This window comes from Poeciliopsis prolifica, unplaced genomic scaffold, assembly GCF_027474105.1.
Source record: "Poeciliopsis prolifica strain line A6 unplaced genomic scaffold, Auburn_PproV2 SCAFFOLD045, whole genome shotgun sequence".
NCBI classification, from domain to species: Eukaryota; Metazoa; Chordata; class Actinopteri; order Cyprinodontiformes; family Poeciliidae; genus Poeciliopsis; species Poeciliopsis prolifica.
In genome coordinates, this window is record NW_026562420.1 from 4,854,581 (window position 1) to 4,868,831 (window position 14,251).

At 39.3% G+C, this 14,251-nt stretch overlaps 1 protein-coding gene across 1 annotated transcript in view; it reads right to left on the reverse strand.

Moving 5' to 3' along the window:
• The window catches only part of ank2b (ankyrin 2b, neuronal), a 76,458-nt gene that overhangs the window by 53,001 nt on the left and 9,206 nt on the right, over nt 1-14,251 (reverse strand). Inside the window, 17 exon segments of the mRNA XM_055056389.1 lie at nt 317-338; nt 341-419; nt 782-869; nt 4,167-4,308; nt 7,044-7,072; nt 7,074-7,114; nt 8,119-8,217; nt 8,295-8,393; nt 8,471-8,569; nt 10,006-10,104; nt 10,194-10,391; nt 11,185-11,283; nt 11,637-11,665; nt 11,668-11,734; nt 12,807-13,004; nt 13,113-13,211; nt 13,299-13,397. Coding sequence (XP_054912364.1) covers nt 317-338; nt 341-419; nt 782-869; nt 4,167-4,308; nt 7,044-7,072; nt 7,074-7,114; nt 8,119-8,217; nt 8,295-8,393; nt 8,471-8,569; nt 10,006-10,104; nt 10,194-10,391; nt 11,185-11,283; nt 11,637-11,665; nt 11,668-11,734; nt 12,807-13,004; nt 13,113-13,211; nt 13,299-13,397 — 1,586 coding nt within the window.

Here is a 14,251-nt window from a genome sequence, read left to right on the forward strand (position 1 = left end):
GTGAAAGTAAATGTGGATGCTAATGGTGAGCACATCTAACTCATTTCAAACTGTTGTCTGACTGGAGCAGGACAGTGACAACTTGATCCTCATTATAGTCCACCATGGTTGTTATATATATAGATATATATATATATAGTATATAAAGTTAGTGTATTGCAGAGAACCTGCACTATTAATACAACTTGAGATCAGACTTTCATTTGAAAATTTTTGTCCTTTTCGCATATTTAAGCTTTGAACTACACATTTGTATTTAACACGGAGTGTTTGTGTCATCGTTAACAATTCTGTCCAACACTGGAACTTGGCCTACCCTGAATGAAGGGGGCTGGAGACAAAGCGATGTTATCCAGGTTCTCTGTTCCCCAACTCAGTCGGTAGGAATCTCTCTCATTCTCTCTTGCAAGTGATGAAACCTAGAATCAAACATATATAATTAAAAATTACTCAGAACATTTGGAAAATTTTTCATGAGCCACCCTTGGTACATTTCTTCACTAAGAATTATGTTTGTCAAAGTTACACCTGAACCACAAGGCTTGTAGAACAATGTTCTTTGGGCAACACCAAATTCAAGACATTTAGCCAGAATGTGCTGCGTCTTTGTAGACCCTCTGTTAATTTTGAGAGGGTTATGTTAGAGTCGGTTTGACAGACACAGCACATGGACTCCTGGCTGTCTCAGTCAAAGTCTAGCCTCTAGCAATCTTTTCTTTGTCCTGATTAGTTTATTTTATGAAAAGCTTTTGTCTGAAATACTTTTGACCAATGGGAGTACCTGGTGACAGGTGAGTGTCTCGTCCATCATACCATCATGTCTTGGAGAATAGTAGCTATGATGGGTGGGTGTGAAGGACCTGTCTGAACTGGAGCACAAAATATCAGAATAAACCGTCAAACCACTGAAGGCCAAGAGCAGGAAAAATCACTTCTCTGGACAGATTGGTAATTAGCTCGACATTTCCAACACAAACAGGCATCAGTGTCCAATAACTGACGAGATCAATTTGTGCAGCTGAGAGTTAGTTATTTCTGACCTGAGCTCCTAAATTCAATGAATGTCACATTTAGAAACAAAAGTCGTTTGATGAAAGGTCTCACTAGGAGCAGACAGAGAGTAAGACTGGATGTTCCTTTGTTTGAAATACTGATGTTAGAGACACCTTCGTCAGAAACATACCTTTGGACTCCACTATGGTTGAGTGAGAGAGAAGGGATACATGAAAAGGAGGGAGACCACAAACATAGAGTATTAATTCTCTCAAGGTCAGGAAGAATGGAGTTTTTCATAAAGCTCTGAAGTAAAGTCTTCAGCCATGATGTTTATATTTTAGTGAAGTTTGATCAGCTGACCTAACTTCTGGACATTGTCCGGTTTTGTTGGGCAAAAATGAAGAACAACTTTTTGGCCAAAATAGCTGAGAATGAAAACACAACTTGTGTTTTTGTGTTTTGGCTTCTGATCAAATAGTAACCCTAACTCTACCCTGTGGATGATTTAATTGAATCAATCAATCAATCAAATGTTATTTGTATAGCACATTTCAGCAGCAAGGCATTTCAAAGTGCTTTACATCATAAACACAAGAACACAAAGTCATGCAACATAGAATCAAACAATACATTGTTCCATATTACATTTCAAATACAATTCTAAACGTTTAGTGAAGATTTTAAGGAAGTCAAGGTTTCCGCTGTTTTACAGTTTTCTGGAAGTTTGTTCCAAATTTTTGGTGCATAGAAGCTGAAAGCTGCTTCTCTTTTGGTTCTGGTTCTGGGGATGCAGAGCAGAACCAGAACCAGAACCTGAGAGTATGTTTTCTGACTATAGATCAGTGAAGTTGTGTGGTGAAGGTCCACATGTGTCAAAGTCAAGGCAATAAACGTGAAAACAGCCACGAATGAACATCCGTAAACATTGTATTGTGGTGCTAAACTGTAAACTAACAACAGTATTTTAAAATCTATTCTTTGAGCTACAGGGAGCCAGTGGAGGGACTTTAAAACTGCTGTTATGTCTCTATCTTCCTGGTTTTAGTGAGAACAGGAGCAGCAGCTTCTGGATCAGCTGCAGCTGGAGGATTGATTTGTTGGATTAGAGGAATTTTTTTTGCCATGAGACTTAAAATATCTGATTCAACATCTTTGTATCTAAGTAGCAGGGAGTTAGGCACCAGATCAGATGCATGACCACTTTCACTGACTCCTTTCAATATTATTCTTCAGTTGTGGAAATTTTCTGCATGCACACAATGCTGGAGGGCAAAAGGCTATTCTTTAACATGAATCCATAGCTGCATTTGACATGGTAGAACAATTCTGTTAACTTAATGAAACCTGGAGATGTAGGTATTATTCATTGAGAGTAGTGCACCACAACAAAGGAAAATAATGCAGAAAAAACATTAAAGAATAATTCAAAGCCACTTTTTTCTCAAAGGAAGGATTAACTTAAAGATGATGAATCTGTCAGGATTCATTTCCCATTTCTTCATCAACTTGTTCAGTTTCCTGTCTTGTGTGAAGACACACCATGTACTTTATATAATAGGATCTGCATAAAAAAGTTAAAAATCAGACAATCTTCTACCTATCAAAAATCAGATGACCAACTGCTTCAAGACATTCTGGATAATTATAACAAAGTCTGGCTCTTTGGTGGTAACAGACAATCTGAGGTGCTTTGGCACTTTTGTACAGCACTGCATGCATATACTGTTCACTGACACAGGTCAATATTCTAAAAATATATGGAATATAAAAATATTTAAGGAAGGTGCAGATCCAGAGACTTAAGGTGATTAAATAGTGTTAGAAAGGCAATGTGTGAAGGAAACATGTTCTCTAGTAGGATATGGGGCAATGGCATAACATGTATGAACCTTTGAGCACAGATTTCACCAATGGATTTTCACTTAACTGTATAATACTTTTTGTCTGAGCTATGTTTTCTGACTATAGATCAGTGAAGTTGTGTGGTGAAGGTCCACATGTGTCAAAGTCAAGGCAATAATAACAGCCACGAATGAACTTCTGTAAAGTTGTGCAACTTAAAGTCATTATAATTACTAATATTAAGATAAGTGTCACACATCTGAATTGTGGAGCGGCAGGAGGAGATCTGTGAGCTGTGACACCAAACGCAAGGCCGTAACGCACAACCTGGATGCTGGGGCGCAGGGTGTGTGTGTGTGTGTGTGTGGGGGGGGGCCTGGGGGTCTAAAATCCTAGTTTTCCAGACAATAGAATCACTAAAGTTTGTTTTTTTTGTACCGTTGTAACCATTAAACAATCTACCCTTCAGTTCAACCATATATGTAGATGTAACATAGTTAATATTGTACAGAATATTACAGAACCCTAAACCATAATAATTAAAAAGGTTACATAGAGACACATTGTTGTCATAAAATAACTTGCTAATAGGTATTGGCAAAGATCAATAAGATGTTCACAGGTGGCGGAGCGTTGTTGTTGTTAGCAGCTGCAGACAGTAACTAAAATAGTTACTTTTAATGTAACTTAGTTACTTTCCAAATCAAGTAGTCAATAATCTAACTGTTACTTTTTCAAGGAGTAATCAGTAATCTGATGAAAGTAACTATGCCACCACTGCCTGTGTGTCTTCTGTGTGTCTTCTGTGTGTCTGCAATGAAAGAATATCATCTCAGAAGGCATTATCAAGCTTCTCAGAAACACAAAGACAAGAATATGAATATCATAGAGCAGCATGATAATGCATTTTCAGTTTATAGTGCATGCACTTCAATTTATGTATTTATCTTGAGCTCATATATTTAGTTTTTCATAACAGTGGAAGTTTTTGCTGTTTGGCTGTTGAAAATGTTTTCCCTTCAGGTTACTGATAGTCATAATGAAATATTGCTTTGTTCTTTCAATGTACAGAACATGCAATTTTCTTTGAAGGAAGTTTGTTTTTTGTCTGTTTGCCTGTTGAAAAATGGTTTCACTTGAAATTACTGACAGATCTGTAACAAAATATTGCTTTATTCTACATACTGTGTTAGGTGTTGGTTCAATAGGCTATGTGCAATCATTTCAATATGTTTTAATAAATGGGGAACCAGTCCGGCCCTCAGCTTGTAGCAAATTTGGTGTTTTGGCCCTCGGTGTGTTTGACTTTGACATCCATGATCTGGTACCTCTCAGTGCGCGCCCCCTCCAGGCTGAAACGGAGGTAGTTCATCCCGTCCAGGTACTGTCCTGGTAGGGAATCATCTCCCAGTTCCTTGAGGTCTTCAGCTCTCAGATACTCTCCACCATCACCTGTCATTGTGTCATCGCCTTCAGAAAAAATAAAACGAGTAATTTGAAATCAAAACTGCTTTTAAGAGGAGTAAACATCTGTGTTATATGTTGTTGTATGATGTTAAAATTTTTTCTCAATAGGTCATTGTTGAAAATGAGAATTTTTTTGCAGTCAACTTACCTGGTTAAATAAAGCTTATATACATTGATAACTAAAAGATTAAATGAGGTCACTTTTGTTATGAGTATATCATTTAAACTCAGTAAAGAATACTGGTGATTTTGACTTCCACAAAACTAAATAAAGCATGATTAGAATCTCAAAATCACTAGCTGCATTTCTAATAATAAATTGAAAAACTGACATTCTTCGATAAGAAGTTTTTTTGCGCTAGGATGATCTGGGGTTCCAGCTGCGTACAAGTGGATGTATTTCCCAAAACTGCAACCGAAACCCTTTTTTCACATCACACAAGTCATGTGATCAACAGCTCTATATTGCTACTGGGGAAAATGACAAAGAAGACAACAGGAAGTGGTAGGAGGATGATGGTTTGTTTTTGTATTTTCAGACAATGCCCAGCTGGCTCCATCAGAACATCACACAGCTCATAAAAGGTTGTGTGTCATTTGAACATGTTGAATCCATAACTCTTCTGTAAAATAACCAACTGCCATTTTCCTAAATGCTGCATAAGTTGGCGGCACTTGTCACTTAAAGGCTGACTAAGACGCCAACGTCTCCTCTGATGGCTGATAGATGTTACTGTTTATATTGATGGCTGCCAAGATTTTTAGGGACTTATCATGTGAAAAGCTTATTCACATGTGATTTTAATTTAAATCACATGATTTTAGTTTCTTATTTAATGGAAACACCACAATTATGTTTTTTCTATATTAGCAGAAAAGAGATGTAAAGTTGCATATATAGGTAATGGAAACACAGCTGCTGCTCATTTCTTCTTTTTTTTCTTTTTCTTTTGTTTAAGTAGGTAAGAGAAGCTGCTATAATAGAGAGGAATGAGACTTCAGGTCCAGGTCTGCCTGAAAGCAAATAAGTCCAACAGAGCAAAAAAGAAACACACTGAAATAAGATCCGCGTGTTCCTCTACCCATAGCATGATAGCTTCCTGAAACGCAAAAGCATCAGAAGGTATGACATGTCAAAAATACTCTAAAGAAATCTCAAATCTGCAGTTACAATAAATACAACAGTTGATCAAATGTTATATTGATGTAAACAGGAAATAGAGATTGCTTTCATCTGCTGGAGATCTGTTTGTGATTTCAAAGAAAATTTATGGTTGGATATTTGCTGCAATAAAAAGAAACCTAAATAGTGTAATGAAAAAAACATAAATAATTTTGATGTGCAGTTAGTGGAACATCGGTAAACAGTGATAAGAAAATATTCTGCCAAATTTACAGAGCCCTTATTGTATAATAATATGCATTGGGGTGTAATAGCGCACAAAAATCAAATCATGGCTTGTGTTGAGACATTATGTTCTGCCTGCTCCTTCTGTGTGATCTCTCTATCTCTCTCTCTCTTTTTCTTTCTCTCTCTCTCTCTCTCTCTCTTTCTTTCTCTATCTCTCTCTCTCTTTCTTTCTCTTTTTCTCTCTCTCTCTTTCTTTCTCTTTCTCTCTCTCTTTCTTTCTCTTTTTCTCTCTCTCTATCTCTCTCTCTCTTTCTTTCTCTTTCTCTCTCTCTCACTCTTTCTTTCTCTTTTCTCTCTCTCTCTTTCTCTTTTTCTCTCTCTCTCTTTCTTTCTCTTTCTCTCTCTCTCTATCTCTCTCTCTCTCTCTTTCTTTCTCTTTCTCTCTCTCTCTTTCTCTTTTTCTCTCTCTCTTTCTTTCTCTTTCTCTCTCTCTCACTCTTTCTTTCTCTTTCTCTCTCTCTCTCTTTCTCTTTTTCTCTCTCTCTCTTTCTTTCTCTTTCTCTCTCTCTCTATCTCTCTCTCTCTCTTTCTTTCTTCTCTTCTCTCTCTCTCTCTTTCTTTCTCTTTCTCTCTCTCTCTTTCTCTTTTTCTCTCTCTCTCTCTTTCTTTCTCTTTCTCTCTCTCTCTATCTCTCTCTCTCTCTTTCTTTCTCTCTTTCTCTCTCTCTCTTTCTTTCTCTTTTCTCTCTCTCTCTTTCTCTTTTCTCTCTCTCTCTTTCTTTCTCTTTCTCTCTCTCTCTGTCTCTCTCTCTCTCTTTCTTTCTTTCTCTCTTTCTCTCTCTCTCTCTTTCTTTCTCTTTCTCTCTCTCTTTCTCTTTTTCTCTCTCTCTCTCTTTCTTTCTCTTTCTGTTCCTTCCATTAACCTTAAGCCACCGGGTCTCTGTTTGTTTCCTGGCTCCCTGTGTGTTTCCTTCAGGTTTTGTAAGATGTAGGATAAACACTGTTTATGACACAATGATAAGTAGAAAATATGAATAAACAGGCAAAAACTTGGGAATACTTTCGATGTCTGTCACGGTGCATCATTAGGTGACATGTTGCAACGGGTCAATAGCCTGTAATCAATATGGAGAATGACAAAAAGTCATAATTACTGTCATAAATAAACAGAAAAATTCTTTATGAAATAGAGGGGAAATTACTGTGCATACCTTGCAATGCTTTCATTCCTACAATTAAACTTTTAGAAAAATATTACAAAATATTCAAAGTAGCACCATAAAATCAGTAATCTCTATTTTAGTGGAATTATTCTACTGGATTTGGAAATGAATTTGTTTTAACAAATCAATGTAGTCACTCTGGTTTCTATAGCAAGAGAAACTTACCTTCTTCGTCTGAAACATCCAGTACTTGTCATAGTTTCAGGAACATTCAGCTTGTGTTTCTCTGTCACCGTCTGTCCACAGAGGGGAAACATTTAAGATTAAATGTTGTTGACACATAACACCCATATTAGATAAACTGCTGACATTTCAACAAAATCAATCTCATCTCAATATACTGCTATAGCATAAATGAACTTATATTAATTACACTGATTTTACAACTCCATACCTTCAGAGTCTGGTGTACACCCTAAATCCAAGTTTTGGTCAGTTGAATAAAAACTGATGATGAAAAACAGAATCTAAAATATTTTGACCTTACAGAAGAAATTTTCACACCCAAGAAGTTCTCCACTTTGGGTCACATTACAACCACAGACTTCAGTGTTTGTCTCGGGACGGAGGTGACAGATCGGCACAAAGTACAGAATAACTGTGAAGTTATGACACATGGTTTTCAAGTTGTTTTTTTTCTTTTTAACAAATTAAAATGTGAAAATAATTTTCATGCATTCGTATTTCACAGCAAAGGAAACTGCAGGTCTTTTTCATGGGTTGTTTGTGCCTACCAGTATTGCCACTTTTACAAATTTCTTCTTTGAAAACTGGTTGGAGAGTATCTGAACAGCAAGTTGTAGATCAAAACTTTGAATAGGCCAATTAAATAATTGTGAATCTCTAAAGAAAAGCATCCCACATTTTGGTGCCTGCATGAAGTTTTCATTGTGGGGATGGTGTGTTCGGGGTGATGTGCAGTATTCCATCACACATGGAATGTTTTGGGACAAAAAGTTTCTTGTTGGTCTCTGAACAGAGCGCCTTCTTCAATTTATTCTTTTTAATCTGCCTTTGTGGCTTTATTTAAGAACAGTCAGAAAGGAAAGTGGGAGAGTCAGGGGCCAGGACTTGAACCTGTGACAGACCTCCATATGTGCATTGTGCACCACCGCGGTGTCCCATTATTCAACTGCTTTAAAGATTTTGAAAACCCTGCATCATTTTTCCTCCTTTTAACATCATGTTCATTTGTTAAGTGTAAATTCACTCAGAGGTTTCTACACTGGTTCTGCCATACCGTAGTGGTGGTGATGATCTCCTCAGTGACGACTCGCAGAGTGTCCACCACAGAGATATAGCCCAGCCTCCGAGCTATACCCAGCGCAGTATTTCCATTCTGGGGACAGGAAGCAGATTCCAGATGCCTGTATTTGCATTTGAGTTTGCATCTGCTTTAAGTGAGTATATACAAACCACAGTAATGGCGTTGGGCTTGGCCCCATACTGAAGCAAAACATTGATGATGTGTGTGTTTCCTTGCTGGGCAGCTTGATGAAGCGGAGTGTATCCACTCTGGCAAGGGGAATGGAATAAAGATTGAGAAACAGCTGGAGCTGAATAACCTGCAATAAATTCAGTTACAGCAGTACCTTTGTCTTGGCGTTTACACTGGCCCCGTTTTGAAGAAGGAAGTTCACCATCTTGACATTACCATAGTGACACGCTACAATTAGTGGGGTGTAGCCCAGCTATGAAAAAGTAAAACATCTTATTTCTCCAATCAGGAATCATGGAAACATGGATAGCATGTTTTTTTTTTCATACAAAACATGCTAAGTGTAAGGATTAAAACACATTGTGGATGCTGATATGGACGAATCAAAACTCTAAACCTCACTATTTTAATTTGAATAGATTACCAAATTTTGAAGAACACCTAATGTCGAGGGGAACACCAGAAATCAATGGGGTCACAAAAAGTGCATGAAAAGGCTGTAAACTCTGTCACATTCAAATAATGTAAAAGCTAGTCTGATTCTTGTTATTATTAAATAACGTCGCGAGTTGTCATAATCTAAAAATCCTTTGGCTGCACTGATAAATTGGCCCTGATTTTCCTTCATTTTAGGAGAGAGATACCAACATGAAGATCCAATCTTATGCATCAATATCTCTAAAAATCAGCCACTGTCCCTTTTTTGCAGACTGACCATAAATGCAGACATGAACTCACCAGGTCACCATGAATCACTGCATTCCTATTTGTGGCAAACCTCAATTGCCACATTCTATATGCTACGGTTCTAACCTTCATTTAACCAAATGAAAACTTTGTTGAAACCTCAAATCTCTTTTTCAAGAGTTGGCAAAAAAGCAGCACTGTTTACAAATGCCAACTTTTATATTAAAACAGAAAAATCAATATGTATGAAAGCATAATATTATAAAAAAATAGCTATTGAAAAACAAAATTATCAACAACAAAAAAAGCCACCTAAACTCTCTTCTTCATGGTCTTTAATCTTTAGTTCACTGAAAGTCACTTTCTCTGTCAATTTAAATACTTGTTGAAAATGATTTGGACACCACATTTAACTGCTCTCTTTCCCAGGTCTTCCCCAATTCTTGGGACAAACATATGGGAAAAAGCCTGGGAACAAAGTCCATACCAGATGCCGAACGTAACCATCAGCAGAGTCAGATACAACAGAAAGAAAACCAGTAAATGACAACAGTGAGCACGATATCCACAGTCATTTAGAAAAGTGCAATGATATAGCATTTTTTTTAAGATATTGTCCTGGTGAATTCATGAATAATAGTCCAAAAGAGACAGGAATGTTGCTGAAGTTAAGACTTGAATGTTTTGGTCGTTCCAGTTCTCGTCTCAAACCACAGAAGCCTTTGGTGATTAAAAAACAAAGACCAGGAGAGGCAGCAGAAGGTTAGCCCTAGAGATCAGACTTTACAGCTGTGTCCTACATGACCATATCCATTAATCTGTATGATTTGGTTAATCTTATGCAGGAAAATCGGTGACCAAAATGTACTGGACAATGATCAGTAACTGTCAATACTTATCTTAAATGACATCAGTCTGTGTCAGAGACATACAATCTGAAGTGGGACACTAGTGCCTAATTGACAAAGGAGGAGAAATAAAACAGGAACTCCTTTCACATACTTTAGTCTGGTGGTCCAAGTTGGCACCGTTCTTGGAGAGAATCTCAGCAACCGATACTTTGTCTTCTTGGGCTGCCAGATGGAGTGCGGTTAGGCCACTCTGCTTGAGCAAACAGAGAAGTAACATAGGAAGTGACACAATACAAATGGATAACTTTGCCTTATATCAGGGTTGGTGGTCAACATTACCTTGGTGAAGACATTAATCTGGGCTCCTTTGCTGATTAACAGAGCTGCCATGTGTGTGTGACCCTCCTGGGAGGCCAGATGGAGCGGCGTGACCCCCTGCTTGGTCAGGATGTTGGTCTCTGCGCCGTATTGCAGCAGCACTGTGGCAATGTCCATCTGGTTCTTCTTAGCCGCAATATGCAGAGGAGTGTAGCCGTTCTGGTTCATGAGAGGCAAACGTTAGGCTGAATGTTTTCAATGGTTCTGACCCAGACAAAAGTACTGGCCACTTGTCAAGTATGCAAAGCTTTAAATAAATTGTAGTTTTAAAGCTTTAAGACATCAGGTCTATCAGGTCTATTAGGGTGCAAGGTGTGGAAATGTAGTTCAGGAAAGACTCATGTCAGTTCTTGGAAATAACTTTTTGGAAAATGTTCATTAAAAGACTAATTTTATAGCAATTTCATGCTAAACAAAATGATCAGCTCATTTTCTGTAAATACAGAATTCTCATCAAGACGTGATGAATCATTGTAATTAGCTGATTTATCTTGTGTTAAAGGAAACCATAACAGTATAGGAGGCTTCAGATGATCCACATGTTCTTGTTTGCCTTTGTGTGTGTGTGTGTGTGTGTGTGTGTGTGTGGGTGGGTGTGGGTGTGTGTGTGTGTGTGTGTGTGTGTGTGTGTGTGTGCGTGCGTGCGTGCGTGTGTGTGTGTGTGTGTGTGTGTGTGTGTGTGTGTGTGTGTGTGTGTGGGTGGGTGGGTGGGTGGGTGGGTGTGTGTGTGTGTGTGTGTGTGTGTGTGGGGGGTGTGTGTGTGTGTGTGTGTGTGTGTGTGTGTGCGTGCGTGCGGGCGGGCGGCGGGCGGGCTTTGTGTGTGTGTGTGTGTGTGTGTGTGTGGGTGGTGGGTGTGTGTGTGGGATGATTTTAGTGCCAGTGAAAGAAAGAAAACTTTTGCTGTGAATCCAGTGATTCTCCTCATCATGAACTATGTGCTGTAGATTCTCACCTTAGCCATTGCGTGAGGAGACGCTCCTTTGTCCAAAAGCAGGAGCGCCACCTTTTGGTTATCATAATGTGCTGCAACATGGAGGGGAGTGAGGCCATTCTGTTGGGGAGGATTGATGAGTGCATTAAAGAGCCGCTAGAAAAGCAGGGAAACCAAAAACTCATTCACTGTTGACTAGAGGACACAGAATGAGTCAATTTGAAGAACAAAAAATAGCTCCTGTTGACCTTTCTGATAAATGTCTGACTTGGTGAGGCAGATCAAGGAATACCTGGCTTAAAGTGCAACATACGCTTACCAGTTTTCTGGCAGTAAACACATCCTTAACACAAAAAACCACCAATTTTTATTCACATGCAAGACACATGAACATATTATACATATTCATCTAGCTGATAATCCAGTGTTTGCTTGGGGAATCTAAGCAGAACAGGTCTACGTTGGATGTTCACCTTTCCAGCAGAATCAGGAGCGCACCGCGCTGTATCAGCAGTTTGACCACATCTAGGTTTCCATACTTGGCAGCCACATGCAGAGGAGTAAACCCTTTCTGTAGAGAGGAGGAAGCAGAGACGGTAAGACCCAGAGATTTTGAAAAATCTACACATAAAATCGCAAAATACTGTAGAAATATATACTTTAAAGTATTGGATATTTTTTTTAAAAACTATGTGCTGTCCGGCAGCATCCACTGAGACATGTTGTCAGAATGCCAGAGTGTCAAGGTGAAGCCCAACAGATTTAATTTCACAAATGGAGCATTACATCTTTCTCTATACTTCACTTGATTTACTTAGGGGCAATGGTGATGACGATGGCAGGAGTTCACCCACAATCAGCAGGTTGCTTGTTCAATCCCTGCTCCACTTGCCCTCTGTGGTTTGTGACTGGTGGGAGGACACTTGATAAAGTGCTCTACCATGGGAGCCTAGGTATAAATTAATGCTGTGAAACTCTCTTCAGCCTACTGGCTGGTAATCATCGATTACAACACCTTCAGGTGCTTCAGGCACCTTCCAGGCTCTTCTCCACCACCAGTGTCTGAGCACCAAAGAACTTCAGGTCTAACTGCTGCTTTTTCTCAGTGTGAGAATAAGCAGCAGCAGCAGCTGTCTCATTCAGCTCTGATTCATTCATTGGGGCCGTGCATCCCCTGTCTGGGTGGGGACTTGTAGTTAAGTCCCCACAGTTCTGACATCCAGGTTCCTCCTTTTTGCCGTAGCATTTGTGTTGTATCTCGTCAATCTCAAGTTGTGATAGCAGTTGTCGTTTGCGGATGTTGGAACACTGAGCTACTAGTTGTTTAACGCTTAGTGTTGACTGGGGATGTCGAAGTAACCATTCCTTCCCCAGTCTTTGCATGTAACCTCTCTCACTAGGGTTACTTGAGTAGTAGCATTCCAACAGATCCAAGTTTTCATCTCTCGCCCATTTCCGTCTTGTTCCAGTCCAGTAGCCCATTTGTCATCAAGGTGCTTTGATCCAAAACGCTAATGTGTTTTGGATCAAATCCGTTAGCAGCATCCATGTCCTAAGTGACAGAGTAATACTGGACATCCACACTGATTTCTTGACCACCTCATCAAGTTGGACAAAGATTAAATGGTTCCCTCACTACCCACCTTCGTAGCTAATGAATGGGAAGCCCCAGCCTCCAGCAGCACCGAGGCAGTTTCCACCTGCCCCTCCCTGGCAGAGATGTGGAGTGGGGTATAGCCATTGGTTGTGGCAGCATCAGGATGGGCCATGTGCTGCAGCAACAGCTGGACGATCTCTGTTTTCCCAAGACGGGACGCGATGTGAAGAGGAGTTTGGTCCTCCTGGACAGGATGGGGGGTTGTGGCAGTTTTTAATCAAACAGCACACACACTCGATATTGATGACACAGGTATTGATAAGTGCAAGACATGTGACGAAGGGAATCTCACCCGTGCCTGAGCGTCCACCATCGCTCCATTTCTCAGCAGACATCTGACCACCTCCACCTGGCCAGCCCTGGCTGCCATGTGTAACGCTGTTTCTCCACGCTGTGTACAGCAGGTAACACACTGTGTCAGATGTAGCTGAAATGCTGCATCAGCTCCCTCCTGCTCCTGCCCTTCCCCATTACTCACTATATTGCTGACATCCGCTGAGGCTCCGTTCTGCAGCAGGAGCAGGACGATGTTCAGGTGACCCATAAAAGCTGCTACATGGATGGGAGTCAGGCCAGACTAAACAGGCAGCAGAATGCAGACACATGGTGGAAATGAAAGATCAGTGCTCTACAGTGTTGCAAAAGACCAGAGGCAAACAAATGATAAACTCTGATCACTTTCTGTGTTTTTTTCATGCCTGGTCTTGTTTTGTTTAGGTAAGCTTTATTTAACTGAAAGTTTACAAAACAGTCACGTAAGTTACAGCTTTACATTTATTCAAAGTTTGCAAAGCACTAAAGCACTAAAGAAAGAATTTGCTCCACTATTAGAAAAAGTGTCCTCACCACTGCATGTACATATAAAAAATATTCATTTCAGACATTAAAATAATTATGAAGCAGAGAAGCTCTGAGAAATCAGCTAATGATCAAAGTTGGCCTATTTTACAATTTGCCATTGATCAGTATGATAATTGACAACAATAACTACTCATTGTTTTAAAAGCCACTGAGCAAAGTTAGCTGTCACAAGAAGCATAAAAAACACTTCTAAAATCAACGTATTTATATATGCAGATTGTTCTTAGAAGTAGTCTATGACAACTTAAAACTCAACTCTGAATTAAAACAACTGAAATAATCTAGTAATTGTTAAATGTTTAACTACAGGGCTGTGTAACACAGGATGCATTTTAATTACTAATGTATGCAAAACTTTGTCAATATTCCACTAATGTCAAAGAAAGACAACTATGGAATTGTGATATTTCCATTAAATAAGAAATGCAATTAAAATCCCAGGTGAATAAATTTGCTCACATAAGTCATTAAAAAACCTGCTGTGGCATCTTTTTCATGGTTTGTGCTAGTAGCAACATCCAGCTGCTGATATTGTGACTCGTCATGCAGAAAGAGTGTTTCCATTACAGT